This window comes from Grus americana, chromosome 4 (assembly GCF_028858705.1).
Source record: "Grus americana isolate bGruAme1 chromosome 4, bGruAme1.mat, whole genome shotgun sequence".
NCBI classification, from domain to species: Eukaryota; Metazoa; Chordata; class Aves; order Gruiformes; family Gruidae; genus Grus; species Grus americana.
The window spans coordinates 30,194,417-30,214,602 of NC_072855.1; the positions used below are offsets into that span (position 1 = coordinate 30,194,417).

The 20,186-nt window shown below is 42.9% G+C and overlaps 1 protein-coding gene across 2 annotated transcripts in view; it reads left to right on the forward strand.

The window, feature by feature from the left end:
* PDGFRA (platelet derived growth factor receptor alpha) overlaps window positions 1-16,192 on the forward strand; it is a 35,437-nt gene extending 19,245 nt beyond the window's left edge. For both annotated transcript variants that reach the window (XM_054823888.1, XM_054823887.1), the window contains exons 13-23: window positions 3,256-3,360; window positions 4,042-4,152; window positions 4,429-4,582; window positions 5,852-6,018; window positions 7,140-7,255; window positions 7,837-7,959; window positions 8,570-8,681; window positions 10,487-10,586; window positions 10,708-10,813; window positions 11,503-11,738; window positions 12,791-16,192. In XM_054823888.1, coding sequence (XP_054679863.1) covers window positions 3,256-3,360; window positions 4,042-4,152; window positions 4,429-4,582; window positions 5,852-6,018; window positions 7,140-7,255; window positions 7,837-7,959; window positions 8,570-8,681; window positions 10,487-10,586; window positions 10,708-10,813; window positions 11,503-11,738; window positions 12,791-12,938 — 1,478 coding nt within the window. In that variant the 3' untranslated portion in view covers window positions 12,939-16,192. The remainder of the gene's footprint in view (window positions 1-3,255; window positions 3,361-4,041; window positions 4,153-4,428; window positions 4,583-5,851; window positions 6,019-7,139; window positions 7,256-7,836; window positions 7,960-8,569; window positions 8,682-10,486; window positions 10,587-10,707; window positions 10,814-11,502; window positions 11,739-12,790) is intronic.
* Window positions 16,193-20,186: the final 3,994 nt, after the last annotated feature.

A 20,186-nucleotide genomic window follows, 5' to 3' on the forward strand; every position in this document is an offset into this window, starting at 1 on the left:
ATGTGCATGTATCAGTGCTGAGTGCATAACTTATTTTTGTGGCTACTGTCATTCTTCCTTCCCCTTCTGCTTTCTTGCTTTGTTACCCCTGCCTTGGAGTTCATACAGATTTCCGTTAGTAATGGCTTCTTCAGGACTGGCCCAATTTGTCATTTATATCAATTGAAAATGTAATGATTATAGACAATTTTAATGTTCTATCCAGATAGTGCTTTAAATCCACAAGGCATCCCACTCTTGGAGGTATCTGTAAACAAGTTGCATACACAAAATACAGGAGAACAAAACTAAAGATGTTTTTAGTCTGATATATTTTAAGAAACACACACACTCCCTCCCAATCCCATCCTCCCCCCAGTTCTTCTTCCCCCATCACAGAGAAAGAATTGATGTTAATTCTTGAAAGAAGCAGCACAAAAAATTTCTGGTTCAGGAACGATATCCTTTAATTAAATTCATGTTGCTAATTGAAAACTAGAGGAGGGTGGATATTTAATGGAATTATTTTATTACAACCCAGACTTTAATTATATGCCTAAATAGGATTTGTCAGATCTGAGCTGTTAACAGACCACCACTGTGACTTTGTCTCCCTCTGACTCATGAGCACCAGCCTACTTCAATGCCTTCCTGTTTACAAGTATATTCAGCATAGTCAGTGCTTTAAAAACTAATGCTATACATCCTTTGAGCGATCTGGATTGTGCAAGTGTTCTTCTTGACACGGTTAACATTTTCCTGCTGGCAGTTTTGCCATATGAAATGCTTGCTGGTAGGGACCTCTTTTGTTTCTGGGGCTGATAATTCTGGTTTGTGTGGGTTTTCTCTTATTGAAGTGGGAAATGGCAGCAAAGCATTTACACCTTTAGCTCAGGGAGGCTCGGAAACAGGATACAGACCCATTTTGGCTCATTCAGATGAGCATTTCCCATCCTAGCTGTGCAAGCCAGCTGGCATTTATTTGTTTTTCCAGCTAGTAGTGCCTGGAGTACAGCGCTGGGTTAAATGCCAACTCTGAGTGTTGGCTGGCTGGAGTTTCAATTGACAAATTCGGGTTTCACTGCAAATTTCCCTTTGCCATTGCCACTCTAAAATGTATGTAATGCTCTGCTGTTTAATTTGGTGTGGACTGATAGTCCTAGTTCAATTTTAGCCAAAGCAGCATCCAGCTAAGAAGGTTGTGTCTGAAACAAATGCATAGACTTCACCTTTGTATTGGTGCCCCCCCCCCGAGCAGAAAACCAGCACCCCTCTGACAGGCTCAGCAGATAAGCTCTGTGGATGGGTACAGAGGCTGAAATAGCTCCCACCCCCAAGCGTGGTCCCTCCATTAGTTGGAGGAGCCTTGAGCTGCTGTGTCTGCACAGTCCCTCTGCGGCGGAGAAGCAGCGCTGCTCCTCCAGCGCGCAGATCGCAGCGATGCCTTTATGCTAAGAAAAGTAAATACACGCTATAATTTTGGGCTTCACTGAAGGCCTCGACATCAAGAATGTGATGGCATTACAGATGCCTCCAGCTCTTAAGTAGTCAGCTCCCACCTGGCTCCAAATATCAAGTGTAAAACAGATGGGGCTTGGGCTATGTCTGCGGAGAGGGGTGAAAAGGGGAAACAGCAGCGATTGCTCCCTGCCACTCCGGAAGGGCTCTCACCGTCTCCACGTGCACCCCGTCTCAGCAGAGGTGATGGAGGGGGAGATGTGCGCCTCGTGCTCAGCCGACAATATGGTTTGGGGAGGAATTGGCTTGTGAAGACAAGAAGATCAAGGAGCATCAGAAAATGCCATCACATTCTGAAGGGCTGCATCCTGCCATGTGGCTCCCAGACTTTCAGTCTGAAAAGTTTCAGGGGCCAAATTTCAGACTCAGGTTGTTTGAATTAGTCTGAAATTTAGTGGCAAGCTTTCTCACATCCTGACTGGGAAGAATAACCTTTGGAGCACAGGAATCTTGAAAAGAAATTGCATCGGTTTTGTGTGCATGACAAAGTACACTGTCATAGTCTTGAAGTTCTTCAGTGGTAACTCAGCTAAGCCTGCTTTAACCATTTCTTGTGTTTGGCTGGAAATTTTTCTTTTAAAAGCATGCATACAATAAAAGTAGGGGCTGTAGCTAGAGGTTAACAGGAACATATGGCATTGCGTGCCGGGTAACACCTTCAGAAGCGTAAAGGCGGCAAGTTCAAACTGCAAATGAAGGTCAAAGACAAAATGCCCTATATTTCCATAGTAAAAGTCACTACTTAGTCTTCCTGTGCTGGAAGTTAAAAGGTAGCATAAAATAAAACAGAGAGGTTTCAGGAATATGAAAATATCCTGGAATCTGAAGGTCATATACGGGTTTGTTCACTGAGTAAGTGTTGCCTTACTAAACTTGCTCTTCAGTATGGAACCTGTGAAATACAGTATTTTGGAGTATGTTTGTGCAGTTCATATTTCTCTAAAATCTTGCTCAATCTGTACACAATTCTTTTGCACACTGCATCCATATCAGAAGACAGGATATGATAATCCAAAATTTTTGTCTAAATTGATTTGTGGGAAGAGTAAAGTGTGTATAAACATTAGCCATTTCATTACAGCACTTGGAAATTTGCAATAAAATTTATTCAAGCATATGAAACACACTTGTACGTTAAACTTCAGAGGACTTTCCCCTCATATGTGATCAACATGTATCTCAGCTTCTTGCAGATGACTGACGGTCCTGACTGTCTATTTCTAAATGTGCTGCTGATGTGCTTCAGTTTATCTTACCACCAGATGTATCCAGCATTGATATAACAGCCCGAAACTACAGCTAAGGAGTCCAATTCAGATTTTTCAGTAAAGGACACAACTGTACCATAGTCAGGTGCTGACTGAGGCAGAGTAGCCAACTGAAATATAGGAGAATCAACGAGTAGAAAGGGTAAAATGGGGGTGGCAAGGCAGAGCAGGAGGCAAATTTGAATGAATTTGAGTTGTTCCTCAGAATCCCTTTCCTACAAGCTCCCCTGTGCAGATGTGATCCTGATTGCTTACTTTTATTTAGGAATTGTACTTAATGACTGCATGTCTTTAAAATATATTTGCCTTTTCTGCTTAACAACAACAGCAACGACCCCACCACCACCACTAACTATAATAATCCCAGGGGTCTGGCTAAGTGAGTGTTCTCATTCCAGGCGACAACCACAACCTGTAGAAGAATGGCAGTGGGAAACAAGGTAAATTGCTGTTACTTTCTGAAATAAGTAATGCTCTCCCTTGTGTTCAGGTCGAATCCTTGGCTCTGGTGCATTTGGAAAAGTAGTCGAAGGGACTGCATATGGATTGAGTCGTTCTCAACCAGTGATGAAAGTAGCTGTGAAAATGCTGAAACGTAAGTTGTCACAGTTCCATTTCCCAAGCAAGGTAGTGCATGTTCTTACAGGGTTATTTAAGCATTGCTTGTGTATAAATAGTTTCTCTGTATCTGAAGTTGAAAATGACCTGTGGAATGACTGAAATGTAAAATTACATCTTAGATTGCTTCATGGTGTTTTCAGTATCCAGGCTTCTGGAAACATCCAAAGTTTGGTTTTAGCTGTATGGATCATAGCAGCCATAACTCAGCAAGTTCAGAAAAAGATAAAATAACCATGAATGTTTGTGAACAAATGAAAGCAATACAACAGAACAGAAATAGGCAGTTCTTGTATAAGAATCTTAAGTTCACTGAAGATTTCCTGTTCAGGAGCTGAGAATCTAACGCAGTGATTCTGGAGGAACCATGAGGACCTTTGTGTTGAAATGAGCAGCTTGTAAAGTGCCTCTGTGTCACCTGGGCAAGCCACTGTAGCCGTGGAGAGGGGCAAACAGACTGGGTCAGCTATTGAGCTGCATCAAATGAATCATTTATTAGTGATTTGTGACTCCTCTTCAAGTTTTAAGAAAGCCCCTTCTCAATCTTCTTCAAGAAACCATGGTAGAAACACTCTAATGAGGCAAGCAAAGACCGACCATTTTCTATTGTGAAAAAGGTGATTGCTCTCACTGAGCGGCTGCTGTGTTTTTTCAACAGCTACAGCTAGATCCAGTGAAAAACAAGCGCTCATGTCTGAACTGAAGATAATGACCCATCTTGGGCCCCACCTGAATATTGTGAATCTGCTTGGAGCTTGTACAAAATCAGGTGGGTTTGGCTGACAAAATGGAGGTTTGCTGTGGAGCCATTGTTCACTGTTGACAATCACACACAGTGCAAGGAAAGGATTTTAACAGTAAATATAAACAAACCTATTTGGTATTTGGTAGTAGTTACAGTCATAACTTAGTAAATCAAAATATATTAACTCCCAATACTTTTTATGCTTGATATTTGATTTTCTATTATCTTTGCAGTATTTTTTTAAATTTTATTTAAAAAAGGCCCCACTCATCAATGCATTATTTTGCTGTATTTCATCAGGTCCTATTTACATCATCACTGAATACTGCTTTTATGGTGATTTGGTGAACTATTTGCATAAGAACCGGGACAATTTCCTGAGCCGACACCCAGAGAAGCCAAAGAAGGATTTGGATATCTTTGGGATGAACCCAGCTGATGAAAGCACAAGAAGGTGGGAAAAAGAGAAGAAAACTCCTACAACTTAAGAAAATGTCATTACTAAACCTTACTCCATTCTTCTTATTCCTTGGCTCAGAGCCCTCCCTAATTCTTCTCATTAGACTTCTATTTATCAGGTTTTGGACCACTGCTGGTTCGCTATAGGCATCGATTACTTAGAGTCTTCCGTCAAAATGCTAGGCACACGTACTCATGGGAGCACAGAACATACAGATTTTGCAGACCTTTTAAACGAATTCCCCTCTGCCCAAGGTAATGTAAGAGATACATGACTCTAGAGAAAAAAATAATATCCTTACAGGACCCCAGCAGTCCTGCACCTGCCTCGTTACAGGATCGTCTCTGGAGCACACAGTCAGTCTCCTCCCTCCTCAAGCTCTGTTCCTTCTTCCCTACCTCATCCTGAGGTCCCAAAGAACATTTCTAGTAAGAAACCACAGCCTAGTGTTCCCCTTTTCTGTAAGAACATAATTTTGCCTCTAACCACCAAGTTTTACAAACAAAGCACAACTACCAGGTTTCCTTTTTCCCCTGTTTGGGGAATTTCCACTGTCTAAACTCCTTCCCTTCGAACAACCTGGCAGAGTTTGTTCTCCAAGCTCCAGTACTCTCCTTGAGTACCTACCAATGGCTTAGCCAGTCTCAATAGTTTCCTTACGGTTCATGCTCATCCCATAGCTTTTTCTAGACGATGGTCGAGGAAGATTGTCATCATACATTCAGTAATAAAGCAATAAAATTAGCCAGGATGTAGAAGGTGAACAGAGATTCCTTCAAAAAAATCACTCAGGCAAATAGACCATGTGACTTGGTAGCTGAGTACAGCCAGGGCGACTCATTTGAGCATGGCTTTGCTCAGCAGGACTGGATTTGATGCAGACTGTTTGGGTGAATAAATTACATCTATCATTTGGAATACCTTCAACTAAAAGCCCTAGGTCTTAATACCTGAATTCAGTGGGATTTTGGGAAGTTAGACAATATATTTTTACATACTAGACTACTGACAAAAGGATAAGTTTGAAGCACTTGTGTTTTACTACAGTAATATATGGTGATGTTCTAATATGTGGGTAATACATGGCTATGTTGTAATACGTGATCTTTATGCATTCCCTATGAAGAAGTCAGCTTTTACGCTCCCATTTCCTAGAAATACAATTGCATACCCTAAGAGAACTGTTAGATCTATAGGGTGGGTGGCAGGGTAGTCACCTGGGCAATACTAGCTGATATACCTGTATTTTTTTCCCAATTTCAGTTATGTGATACTATCCTTTGAAAACACTGGAGAATACATGGACATGAAACAAGCTGATACCACTCAGTACGTGCCAATGCTGGAAAGGAAGGAGGGATCTAAATACTCTGATATTCAGAGATCTGTGTATGATCGGCCTGCTTCATATAAGAAGAAATCTATGTCAGGTAACGTAGAATTGTCCCTTCTGCATACATCATTAATACAAATAATTCTTATTTTTGCCCTCTATGATATGGATGTAAACTCCTCAGCTGTGTTCTGTCAGCATGTGAGTCTAAGCTGTAAGCTAAAAGCTTATGATTTTCGTTACGCTCTGGGCAGGAGTGGACGGTCCTGGAGCAGAAGGGCTCCAGTTGTGTATTTGGTTCCATGCTGAAGGGCTGAGCGGCTGTGCTCTGCAGCGGGGCTGTAGGCACTCTTTGGAGGCAGTGATTTCATTAGTCCTGTAGTTTGCAAGATTTTGAGCAATAGCAATGAACAATAATGATAGTAATTTATATTGCTCTGTTTCCACTTACATTTCACATTAACTGACACTTACCAAATGCAGAACACTCCCAAATACTTTCCTGGATTATGTAATGAAGATAATGAATGCATCCCATTCCCCGGCCCTGTTCTCAGAAACCAAATATGCTTTGCTTTAAAAATAGACACCGTCACTTCTGCCTCTAGGCCTCAGAAACTGAACCACATCCAGTTCCAGATTTACATGGCAGACTAATGTACTCATATTGTGCTCTAGGACAGTCGGGGTAAATGAATCACTGAATTTTGACTGGGTTTTTTGCTGACATCTTTCATAAAAAAAAAAAAAGATCCGTTGCCATAGAATTCCTGACCCTTTTTGCTGGTATTGGATAAGTCCCAGTGAATATTTGCTGGGAAACACAACAGTGTTCAGCAAAAGTAAACGGCTAAGAATGTACACGCGTGCACAAAAAAATATTGAAGGCACCACCTCTAAATAAATGTTTTTGTACCACATGCTGAGTATTGTAAACAACCTGTATAAGACCTCAGTCCACCTTTTTAACTTCACCTTTTCCTGCAGTTCTCTGGGGAAAAAAAACAGAGGAGAAAAAACAAACCCTGTATTTAATACTGGGTGTTTTTAAGAATGCAGTATGTGTCAGTGACTGATGCAGACGCTAAAAGTGGTTAGTTATTATGAAAAGACTGGTTTGGTCATGGTATTCTGTTAAAGAATCATGATAGGTAGGGGGAAACGGATGCTGCTTTCACACTCCACAGCACAAACACATTTTTCTCTCTTTTTCAATAGAATCAGAAGTCAAAAACCTTCTTTCAGATGACAGTTCGGAGGGCCTCAGCCTACTGGATTTGCTGAGCTTCACATACCAGGTTGCACGGGGAATGGAATTCTTGGCTTCTAAAAATGTAAGTAAATAAAAAAGTAAGTAAAATGTACGAAAGTGTAAAAATGTCTTCATCTCCAACTATGGGTTTCAATTTAGATTCTGAAGACATGACACAGTGTAATATTTTTTGGGAGGTTGTAAACAGCTTTCTCACTTACCTGGAAACTGAGATCACCATGTTTGGAAAAATCAAAGCAGCAGTCAGTCCTCCTCTCCCCCTGCAGCCTACAACATTCATGGGGTCAGCGCGCCAGAGATGGTGGTGGATCTAGGCAGGGTCTGGGTGGAGAGTCCATACAGCCACAGGCTAGCATGGTCAGAAACGTAGACGTATCATTAGTACATGATGGGTAGAAGGGGAAAGGGTGGCATCACTTTTGTCTCCTCCCCATTGCGGTGCATCCGCGTGAGCCCTCACTGGTTCTGAGCACTGGTGCCTCCCTGCCCCTGTTAGTGGGGCAATACAGGTGCCTGTTCAGTAGAAGGTCTTGTTAAGACTGCGCCCAGAAAGTCAACAGATCTTTTTCAGGGATCTTTGCGAGAAGAATGGCCCTTGTGGAATTAGCACATCCTTGAACAACTTAATTTCTCTCCATACAGTGTGTGCACCGTGACTTGGCAGCTCGTAATGTCCTCCTGGCTCAAGGAAAAATTGTGAAGATCTGTGACTTTGGGCTGGCTAGAGACATCATGCATGATTCCAACTATGTCTCCAAGGGCAGCGTATGTACTTAATCTCCTGAGCTTTGCTTTAACTGCAGTGAGAAGTGTCAGGTTTAAACGCTGTTTAATTTTCTTGCCATTCAGAGTTGGTTACACTAATTGACCGTTGGGATGAATGCTCCTGAGAACAATTTTTCTTCAGTTCATTAATTCCTGTAAATATCCTAATTCTGCTTGAAAGCTGAAAAGTACTTGGCCACACTGAATACTTCACAGGCTGAAATTTTAACTGGCAAGTTTTGTGACTGGATAAATTATTGAGGAACTGTCACTATAATATGTAGAGTAGTGACACATCAATCAATGACATATCAGATCTAGATCAGCGGTGCCAGCTTTTGTATCATACCTTCAATCAGCCTGGTCAGTTGCTAGTACTCAAATGAATACAGTTACGGCTTAATTAGTTTTTGTGGGGAGCAAATAGTAGCATGGTTTATAATCCTGGTACCTTTGTGTTATAAGGAATTAAAAATAAACATTAGCCAGGTTAACACAACTTTTCTTGTAAGAGAGAAGTTAATCCTGGCTATCAAATAACAATTGTAATGGGAAGTGTTTCTTTAATGACAAATCTGTGTGATTTGGGGTTTCTTTCTTTTTACTACAGACTTTCCTCCCAGTAAAATGGATGGCACCTGAAAGCATTTTTGACAATCTGTACACAACATTAAGTGATGTCTGGTCTTACGGCATTCTGCTGTGGGAAATATTTTCTCTTGGTATGTACTGTGAACACTTTCTTCTGTGTAGTGATTAAGCTTTTTCAGTTCAAGGTGTTCTACGTGAAGTATTTAAAATTCTACAGTAAAAATACATGTGTGAAAGCAACTGTTAGTTATTCTTCTATAGGGGGTTTCAGATCCCAATGTTAGGTGTGAAGTAAAATGTCCACACTTTCCCAAAATTCTACTTAGATATTTTTTTGGAAGATAGTTGGGTTTTTTTTTTTTTTTGGCTAGAAAACTGAAAGCACTGAGTGAAAAGCTTTTGTGGAAAAGTATTGGTGTCTCTGGGCCAGGATGGATTTTCTGGCTAATATGAGAAGGAACATGCTTCCCCCTTGCAACGTGGTGCTTCGGGCTGCAGCCCAGCCCAGCAGCTGGTTTGAAACAGTCTCTTCATATATGTTTCAAAAGAGCCCGTCTTAGTCCCATTACAGAATAAAAACAAATGTCAATCTTCTGGGACGCTGATTTCTCATTTCCAGGTCAGCACTGTTCACACAGTTGGTTTATGGCAGCATAAAGTGGTTATGACAATGTATAGCAGTTACAGACAATGTACAGTTCCCAGCTGGGAAGAGCCTGGCTCTTTCCTCAGCCTGATTAATTAGCCTCCCAGGTGGGTGGCTGGCCTGCTTCAGTAACTCTGTGTTGCCCAGATTTACTCTGAGCAGAATCAATCACGTCTGTATGGCATCTACTACTGCCCCACGGCAACCCCAAGCCTAGCGTTATTTTCTAGGATAAGCTGTCATATAGCTGCTTCTCAGAAAACAGCAGTTGCACCACTATTTATGGTATTGATTACTGTAATCTCTGGGCATCATAGGATCCTGTAAATATCCATCCACCGGCATCCCCGGGAGGCATGAGAGTGCTGTTGGATAGCTCGGGAACTGAGGCACAGCTGAGCCTGTACTTCACTGCCCTACCTGTAAGAAAGGTTCTGTTGCCCAGTTTTAGGTGAAAATCCTGCTTTTGAAAGAGCTGAGGTTTCTGGAGTAATATTATAGTATGCCTCCTCCACCTGAGAAAGAAGATCTTTCTTGGAAAGCAAAACATAGCCTCAGTGGCGTTTGTTAAGAAGGTCAGCTTTGACATCTTGCAACACTGACTTCAGCTTAAATGATCCTTGTACACATCAGCGACAACTGAGCAGGAGTGCAATGATGTCTGTACGCTGTGGCCCCAAATGATTGCTTAACTGTGTCAGCCCAGGGGCCAAATCCAAACTTTTTAATGACCCATGCACCCAACGTGTTAGCTGCTGTCTGAAGCTGGCTGCCCAGGCGGGAAGGCGTGGGTATGGAGGGGACTGGCTCACACTAAGGCTTTGCCCTTACAGCTGGGATGAGGCGAGTAACTCAGGCTGTCTTACTCTCAGCTGTCGTGCAGGTGCCAAAGGCAATGAAACCAGACAGAGGAAGTGACTTGCCTAAGGTCGCACGGCAAGTCAGTGGCAGAACAGAGCCATGACCTCAGATCTGCCAAATGCAGGCCGATGACCTGATCCAGGTATCATCCAGCCTCTGTGCCCCATCAATACATTCTATAAACACTGTAAAGGGATTTTTTTCTAAGTAGTATCTACTTCAATCTTTCCTAGCCAACCTTTCACATCAGGGCTTAAGGTGGTCAAGACAATAGCTCTGATGTGAAACATTGACTAGGAAAGAATAATTTTGATGGCATGTCAAATTATATTGTTAACACTTCTTGACATGAACAGCAAGACAGTATTTGGGAGCTCTGTATGGATAATCGAGTATAGAGTAGTATCTTTTCTTCTCTTTTATCTGCAGGTGGCACACCATATCCTGGCATGATGGTCGATTCTACTTTCTACAATAAGATCAAGAGTGGATACCGAATGGCCAAACCCGATCATGCTACCAATGAAGTGTATGTGTGCATTTGGCTTTTCCACACCTGGCTAGTCTCCAGGCAATTTTGTCTTTAGTTTCTGTTTGGTTACTCTTTTTCCTTTACCAATTGTTTAAATTGTTTTCCATCTTATCTGCAGCTATGAGATCATGGTGAAGTGCTGGAACAGTGAACCAGAGAAAAGACCTTCTTTTTACCATTTGAGTGAAATTGTGGAGAGCTTGTTGCCTGGAGAGTACAAAAAGGTTTGCTCTTTGGAATTTTCTCTGTGTTTTTTACACACTGTTTTAGAGGGAACTGTAAGTGCTCCAGCCATTAGAGCCATGGCACATCCTAACTCAAGTGAATTACGTGATTCGGACAGGGACATTGTATGTTTGCTTTCTGCATGCAAGCTTACTGAGAGAAGCAGTTCTGCAGCATTAGCTAGGAAGCAGAACTCTCAGTTTCTAATGAAAGCCTATCAAGCAACTCAATTTTTCTACTGGAGAATGGGTTTTATATATTTTCATGGGATTTTCAAAACAGTGAAAGAATTCTAGAAAAGAGACTACTTGGGCCATGTGTATAATCTCCCTATCTCCCTCTTTGGACTCTGACATCAGCAAGTTTTCCCCTCATATCTCTGGACAAGCTCTGCCTGCCCCACCATTCAGTGCTTCATTTTCCACCTACCTTCATTCCCTTACCTCTCTCCCGACTCCTCTTTCACATCTATTTGTCTGCTCTATGCTGCCACACTCACTCCTGCATCTTCTAAAACCAGCTTGTCTTCAAATTCCCGATCACTTGAAGATGCTGGGCTTCTCCATCCAGGCGTTGCTGTCTCATAGAGCAGAATATCTGCTGGGTTAATGAATCACAGCTACCCATCTGAAGAAAGGCAGTCTTAGTGAATAGCATCTAATCAGGAGTTTGAAATGAATATTTTCAGAGCTACGAGAAGATTCACCTGGACTTCCTGAAAAGTGATCACCCAGCTGTCACACGCATGAGGGGAGACTGTGACAATGCTTACATTGGTGTCACCTACAAGAATGAAGACAAGTTAAAGGACAGGGAGAGCGGATTTGATGAGCAGAGGCTGAGTGCTGACAGTGGGTACATCATTCCCCTGCCTGACATTGACCCTGTTTCTGAAGATGAGCTTGGCAAAAGGAACAGGCACAGGTACGTGAGATTTACAGACCACGTAGCCCATAGTCACCATTTGGGGTCATGCCTGGTGATGTGCATTAACACTTTTTAGCATCCTACTCCACAAACGATTTCTTTGGCTCTGTTGGAATTATTTATTTGGAAAGTCCCATGTAAGTATGGCAACATGACTGGTCACAGTGTTTTCAATGAGAAAAACATAATTTTTCCTCTTTTGTGACTGCCAGTGGAAGGGGACTGCTGGTAGGGTGGTCCTGTGTGTCACTGGCACTTCCTTGCTAGCTTGGCCAGGTCACAGTGGCTGTCTGGTGGCTCTGTGGGCACATTTTGCAACACATCTTGACCCTGCAGCTCAATGTCTTGGAGCTGCATGTGAGATCTCAAGGGATTGATTCATTCTGTGTGAGACCAGCTCCAGAATTTGGGAGGAACTTTAAATATTTTCCATGGCATTTTCTTCATTGCCAGCAGGGTATCCAGGACTTTTTGCTGCTCCCTTGTCAGTTTACGTGACGGATTCTGCTACAGCACAACAACGTATAACCCTTACTGTAAATGACAGTGGTTTAATGCAGCACTTAATTAATTGTACATAGAATTAGCAACCTAGAAACTTCTTTTTTTTGATATTTTTGTGCTATTTTCAAGAAGGGATGAATGAAGTCTCTAAGAAGTACCATCCAGATTATTACCTCTCTCTGTTATTATTATCTTATTGACTGCTATTGTTATCTTATTTTCACCTCACCTCCCTAGATTTACCCAGTAGTAAGTCATAATTTACCTAACAGCAGTGTCATAAAGATATTTCTCTAATGAATCTTTGGCAGAAAGTGGAACATATGAACATATGAACAACTTGTTCCTTTGAATCCAAGGTGGTTCATTACTCTTTAGATACAAGATGTGCCATGTCCTAAGAACCAAGCTGTCAGGGTCATCTAAGATTGCGCCATGGATCAGAAAGCATGTGGGGAGGTGGTGTTCAGTTCTGCTAGAGACTGGAGTACTTACCCAGCCACATTCACCATGTATTTTATCTCTGAGATGTTTGTCTCTTCCAGTTCCCAGACATCTGAAGAAAGTGCCATTGAAACTGGTTCCAGTAGCTCTACTTTTATCAAGAGAGAGGACGAGACCATTGAGGACATTGACATGATGGATGACATAGGGATCGACTCCTCAGACCTAGTGGAGGACAGCTTCCTGTAACCCCACGGACACCTTCCAGCTCTGCACACGGGGAAGCTTGCCGTGCCATCTACAGACTTCTGCTCCACAGAGAAAACCACTTTATTGCAATGTCAAGGATCTGAAGAGGAGGTGGATTTGTACAGAGAAGCTCCCAGTGATGGGCAGAGGAATCAGCCTGAGTATGAATGAAAGAGACATGTCGAAGATGGATTTTTTTTAGTGTTGCTTCTCGCAGTACTTCAGTAGCATCTCAGTGTTGTTTGCCATTCGAACTGGTAGGAAGATGAAGGAAAAGGCCACAAACAGACCAGTTTTGTGTTTCAAGGGCATTCATATGACTTTGATGGATCGAATTTCCACTGCAGCAATACTTCACGATTGTAATTATGTAAATAACTGTCTACTCAAGGATTTTTTGAGGTACACATTGAACATATGCCATGGATTTTAGAAGAGATTGTTCATGAATTTTGTGTACTTCCTCAATCTCAATGTCAGCTGCTGTTGAACTATCATGTGAATTGAAGAACATGCAAAAACCACTTTTGGACCAAAAAGGTCTAAAACCACAAGGGACTGACTGGTACTACAAAACATGTTACTTTTTACCATTAATGCAAGTAAAGGGGAATAATAATAATAATAATAATAATAATTAAAAACCAGTCTATAATAGGTGTTAGAAACCTAGTAAGTCTTTATTAACTATAGAAGATAGCTGTTTTCAAGATAATACTACTACTGTTTTCAGCAACACTAAATGTATATTTTATAATTCATTGTCCTTCAGTAAAAGCACAGTCTCAAGAAACTTTTTTAAGTACAAGGAAAAAATTTATGACCTGGAAATTTTTATGAAACAATTCCTTTATTTGGCTGTACACAGTAAGTTAACTGCTCCCGTTAGCGAAATCTAAAGTAGAGAAAAAATTAAGATTTAGTTTTCTATCATGAGCTGAGGAGTTTTTCTAATCAGGTATATGAGAAGGAATTATTGCCCTCTAATTAAGTGAGGTTCTAAAAATTTAATTAAAAAAAAAATAAAATAAAAATATTTGTGCCAGATTTCCAAGATGCTTGAGAATGGAAGATTATGATAAACCACCAGCAACATCCCATTATTAGTATTTCATAGGTACTCAAAAGAAATCTTATCCTGGGTTTAGCTGTGAAGAATCAATTTGATATTTGAACTGCTCAAGGAACAAAGACATCTCTCCCAGCCTGGAACTCCAGATTAAATAAGCAGAAATAATTCTGCAGCAAATATTCTTCTCTTAGTTTTCAGGTTTAAACAGAAACAGAAAACTCTGACTATTGTCTTTGCAGACTGTAACTACAAACAGTAGTTGCTTCCAAGAGTGTTTTTCAGAAGAAGGTGCATGAAAATGAACCGCGCTCAGCCTGCAATAGTTGTTGTTTGACACCACTTACATGAACCAAGTATTACGATTACTGCTATCACTGCACAATGTGTTACTGAGATATGATGCTTTGGAAGACTTACATGTGAAAAAAGGTACATCACTGCGCAGGGCCCCATACTTTCTGGTGCTCAACTTTCAAACTTAACCTTAATTCAGTGTGATGAGTGCCTCGCAGGACATGCTCAGCCTCTGGCACAACACAACCAATGCAAATGCGGTGCAAACTCACCCCTGTGTTGCAGTATTTTTCCTAGGAAGTGTGAAAGATGGACCAGCAGTGAATGACAGAACATGCTGCTGCGTTAAACTACAGTTTAACTTGAAATGGACCTAAGAAAAGCTACACAAGTCCCCTTGACTTTGCTTGTTGTGGACAGTTGTGGATCAAATGAAAGGAAATGTAATATTGTCAGTTACAGGCAAATAATTCTGGATCTGGGTTTCAGAATGTCACCTGGCTGAGGCCACGTACAAGCGTACTGCAGATGTGAAGACAGGACCTGCAACGAGGCACCCACATGTTCAACCCTGGTGGTGGCTGACAATCAGAAGGAACCACTAGTGATGGTGCATTCTTTTTCTTGCAGTCAACAGATCAAGACCGAGTGTCTTCCCAGGAGCCGTGCTTTAGCCAAACACATGTCACTGAGCTCTATACGGGGACAACTGTGAAACATAAAGACTCTCAATATAGCCACGACAGATGAGACGATGTAAAGTCCCCCTCCAGCTATGGACTATGAATTGAGGAAACACAAATTGTCTATTGGATATCCCAGATATCTGAATGGCCACTTGAGACCACATGTGCCTTAATTTGCATGTGTAGTCAGTACAACTACACATTCAAATTAGGCAAGCAATTTCACCTGCATTTTTGCACATGGCCTGGTGTTCTTCAGGGTTTGAAAATCAGCCCCAGCATGTTTTATTATACCAGTTACTGGAATCTAAGGACATGCTCATGCAGTCCCCCCTTCCCCTCACTGGTTTCATTCCATATCTCACAGCGCATCTCGGGGCTAGGCCCAAACAGTGGATGTGAACCAGAGCTGGCTCACTTTCTGATGCATGGTAATATCGATTCTCCATCCTGTCATGAGTATCATGTAGATGAACTGCATCCGTGGCAGGGGTCTAGCCAAACCCAGCTCACTGCAGGCTCGGAATCAGATAAGCTGGCCTGGAAACTGGAATGAGAAGCAGAGGAAGAGAGGAGATTTACTAGAGAGGGAGAAGTGTGAGAGGATGATTCGTTTAGTTTTACAATATTATCAGTATTACAGACTTTTTCTTTTATGGCTTAATTTTTGAGAAGCCACTGGAAGAGATATTCCCAAACCTTTCGCTACAGTAATTGTATAACGACAATCAGTGTTAGCCTACGAAACACAGCTTTTGATTTGGAATGGCCAACCAATTCCTTACAGCGTGGTCTGCAACTTGTACAAAACGGTCCTATTACATGATGAAGGACGTGAGATATGATGATGTTATACATCAATATGTATATAAGTATTTTTATATAGACTTCTAGAATACTGCCAAAACATTTATGACAGCTATATCACTGCCTTTGTTTATATTTTTTTTACTGTGATATATTCCACAGGCACGTTAACTGTTGCACTTTGAATGTCCAAAAGTTATATTTTAGAATAATAAAAAAGGAAGTGTTTCCAAAATGGTGGCTGTTGTGAAATGTTTGAAGAAGGGCAAACTGGCCTGAGTGATGGTAGGCACAAAATGTATTTCAAAAATGCCCCTGTTGATATTTTGTCTTTGAAAAAAATCCTGTAAATTAAGATCTCTATATTTCAATAAATGATATATAATTTAAGGATATGTGAGGGGTCTATACTCACTTATTGAAAGATGGTTATGAAGAATAAGTCTTGCTTGTTTTTTTTTCCCCCCCAAAAAAGGTTTTTTGGTTAATTGAGCACTCTGCAAAGCCACCAGGCAGCAATGACAAGCAGGTCTCTGAGCCCTTCCGGTGGGCATAGTGGGGAAGTGCCTGCGGGAAATGACCTGGATAGCGAGTGACATCTGTGGGGACCCATGTTATCCCCCAAAACACGGCAGGTGCGGTGCTCCAGTGACTGCTGCTCGGAGCAGAGCACGTGCCCCGAGGTGGGCACCGGACTCCCTGCACGAGATGAAACCCTTCTCGACCTCCGCACCGTGTGTGCAGGGGGGTTCGATACCTGCTGCTCTGCACACGCCGAGGAAAGGGGGGACATGGGATGCAAACAGACACGCTGCACCATGTGTCTGCCATGTACGCTCTCTGCCGCTTCTAGCACCGCTGTACAATAACGGGGTTTATGCAAAGGTTGCTTCTAACAAGGGACTAAAATTGACTTGTGTCAGTCTTTAGCCTAAAGCTCTTGATGATTACAGAGGATTAGATGGCCCAACCTCGAAATGGCCATGGTTTCTCTGCCTCTGGCGGCAGGGTTTTTTCAAACCTATGCTGAGCTCACCTTCTTTGTGAATCAAACCAGATTTTGTCTTATGGTTCTGTGCTCCCACAGTAATTAATTTTAAAGAGTGGATGTAACTGAATGTGAATTTGAGAAGAATTGGAAGATTTCAACCTGAAAACAGGGTTAAACTTCCTGCACTGGAGCCTGTCCTGGTTTGCCATGGGAGCCAGGCAAGGCTGGCCGTGGGCAAGCCCTGTCAACAGGCAGGTTAGCAACCTCCTGTCCATGGAGTGGTCGCTGTTGCAGATGAACTCTCCATCTAACACCTCCCTCTCCTTCACCACTTCCTCACAAAGCAAAACCCCTCCTGGCTTCAAACAGGGTGCAGCAGTCTAGGCCTTTGCCTCAGATAAGAGCTAGAGCAAGTTCCCACTCCTTTGTGTCCATGCCAAAGAGGAGTCTATCCTACAACGCTACACGGACACGCAACACTTCCTGCCACCCCAGGGGTTTGGGAAAGAGCGGTGGTAACACTTGTGTCCTGACGTTTACCCTGCTCAGCTGTGCACCTGCTCTGCTGGAAGTTCAGCAGCTGTGTGAGAAAAGAGGGCTGAAGGACTCGTTACTACTGCCGTGCATGGTAAAGGGTGGTGGTACCAAAATCCCTCTCTATGCAAAAGCCTGCAGCTGGATACAGAGCTCAGATTCAGTTCTCCATTCTCTTCTTCCCCTTTGCAGAGCGGGATGGCAAACTCCGGTCTGTAGGGTAGGGCAGTGTGTGCCTGTGAGCATGTGTGTCTGCGTTGGAGAGCATGGATGGTGAGTGTCTCACCCTTTTGCTGAAGTAGATTCATTTTTGGCAAAAGCCTAACTACTCACTCCACTGATAACCACAGTCCGGGTGTCCGGCGGGAGTCCCGCTCATTGTCTTGTTCCCTGTCTCAAGGCTTCTGCAAGGATTTGGCTGGAAATGTACCGAGGGAGCGCGCTGGCACACGGCAGAGGCAGTCTGCCCAGGAGAGAGGAGCTGGGGGGGAGACCGGCAGTGTACCTGGAGCAGCAGAGCGGGGCGAGCTCCGGGCCAGGATGGGAAGGGAAAGATAGGCAATGGCTTTCCATGTGGGTCCTATGCGGGAGAATTTAGTTCATGCAGGTAAGCAGACCTTTGGCTAAGCTTCTGGATTGCTATGAGTGGTGCAAAAGGGGAGATGATCCTGGTGGCTCTGGGAACCTGAGGCACGGTGCCCTTGCAATGGCTGTGTCCCACCAGCTTATCCCCATTGTTAGAGGCTGTGTGGTATGGGAGCTGTGTGCTGGCATAATCCCTGGGAAAGATCAGAGGAGAACAAGGAAAAGCCTTTCGTATGCTCAAAAACAAAGAAGAGGGAAAGTCACCCCATGGACCTGGGCTGGCGATGAAGCCAGCAGCTGAAGCAGAGTCCATACGCTGTGGCAGTCCCACCACCAATGCCCACAGCGAGACAAAGGGCTGGGCTCAGCACTCGTGGGCTTGTCCACCTGGCCCCATGTCTGTCCTGCACCCCTCGGCACAGCCAGCTTGTGTGAGAGCAAAACACAGTGGGCAGAAGAGGAGGCACCAGCCCATTCCTCTGCCAGCATTGATGTTCAGTGCCTTTCAAAGGGAAAATTCATCTGACTTCCAACTCCAATTCATCCCCATCCATATAACTGGAGGGAAGGATTTGGGCCACCTTGAAAAATGCCAATGTTTCCTTCGGCCACAAGATGGAAGCATCAGACAAAAATCTGTGAAATGGTTCTTTCCCTCATCCCTTTTCTGCTTTTGTTTCCACAGCAGCACAGATGTGCTGTCACTGCAGAGGCAAAGCAGCTGGAGTGTTTACAGTAATAGGAGCTGAAGGAATACACACGGTGTCCATCAGCTCCAGATGTTTTGTTGGAAGAACTTTAAACCTGTTATGATAACCATAGCCTTCCATAGGATGAGACCTGAGGTAGACACTCCTTTTTAAGAATGAAATATGTGCTCAAGTCTGCTCTTACCAAAGGGGAAACTGAAACAGCACCATGGAAGTCAGGGAAGTTGCCTGGGGCTTTTCTAGGCCACAGTTATCCATTTTGTGTTACAGCATACAGCCCAAATTCGGCAAAGCTGGAAACTTCACTGGCAACTGCCATGCTATCCTTGATGGCCCTGAGGGACACTCTGCCTTTCGCCTCAAAAAACTTACCTCTAGTGGAGAGAGGGAGGGATTTAGAATAAAATATGATTTTAAATATGGTGAAGATATGGTGAGGCGTGAGACTTTAGATATCCCAAACTCATCTGAGACCTCCATCCATCTCCTCTGCATTCATTCATTCACAGTGTTGTGCTGCTGTTAGATGAGGAGCCAGAGGCACTCCTGAGCTGAGCGCCAGATTCACGTGCCTTTGTGGTATTCAAAAAAATAAAGAGTTGGGACCAGTCTAATGTACATAGCCAGATCCCCAAACTCTAACCCCCAGAAGACATGCAGGTTCGAGGGTTAGTTTGAGTTTGTAAGCTATTCCAAATCCTGCAGCAATCTGACGTATCAGACATTGCTGTACCCACCCTGCCATTAGCACTGCTGCACTCCTCCAGCGGGAGAACCACCTGCCTTATCATTTCTCTGTAAAAGTGATGCAAGCTTTGTAAGAAGGCAGATGTGATTTATTAGACCTGCTGATAGAGCTGAAAAAAACGAGAAGTAACTCATGTCAGGACTTGAGGTAGGGCTTGGGTATCTAAAAACTGGGCTGTGTTTTCCAGCTCTGCTAATTGGCCTCATAAAAGACATCGTCTGCATATTACTTCTGGATGGCTGAGACAACAGCCATTGTGGTGCCAGCAGTAGCATGTGCCAGGTGATGCCCGAGTCTTAGAAATGCCTATTTAAAGGCAGCTCTAAGCTTTGAAATTGGAGCCACCTTGTCGAAGGCAAGCCAAGCATGTATGTGCTACCAGCGACAGATCTGCAAAAAAGTGGCTCCCACCAGCAAGTGTATTTGTATTTATACCAAGTGCATTTGTGAGCTTGTTGATCGATTGCTTTCAAAGGTAGAGTTTTGTTTTGCTCACAATGTATTTGACATGCAAAATGATGGGTGCTTTGATAGGTAAAAATGCTGTTATATTGATGTGGGAACGATGTCAATGCTTTAAAGCCAATCTTCAATTATAAAAAAAGAGTCTACTGTCATCATTTAACCTGGCATGCTGTATGACACAGACCAGAGGGTTTTCCCAAATTAATTCCCATTTGAACCAGAGCCTTTCATCTACAAAAAAAGCAGTCTTTTCTCATCTCTGTGAATCCTTGTGTAAATATCAGGTTTTGCAGCTGCTTACACGTGAGACAAGTGTTATTAGTTCAACACTCTGGGCGTGCACCAAACCAAGACTT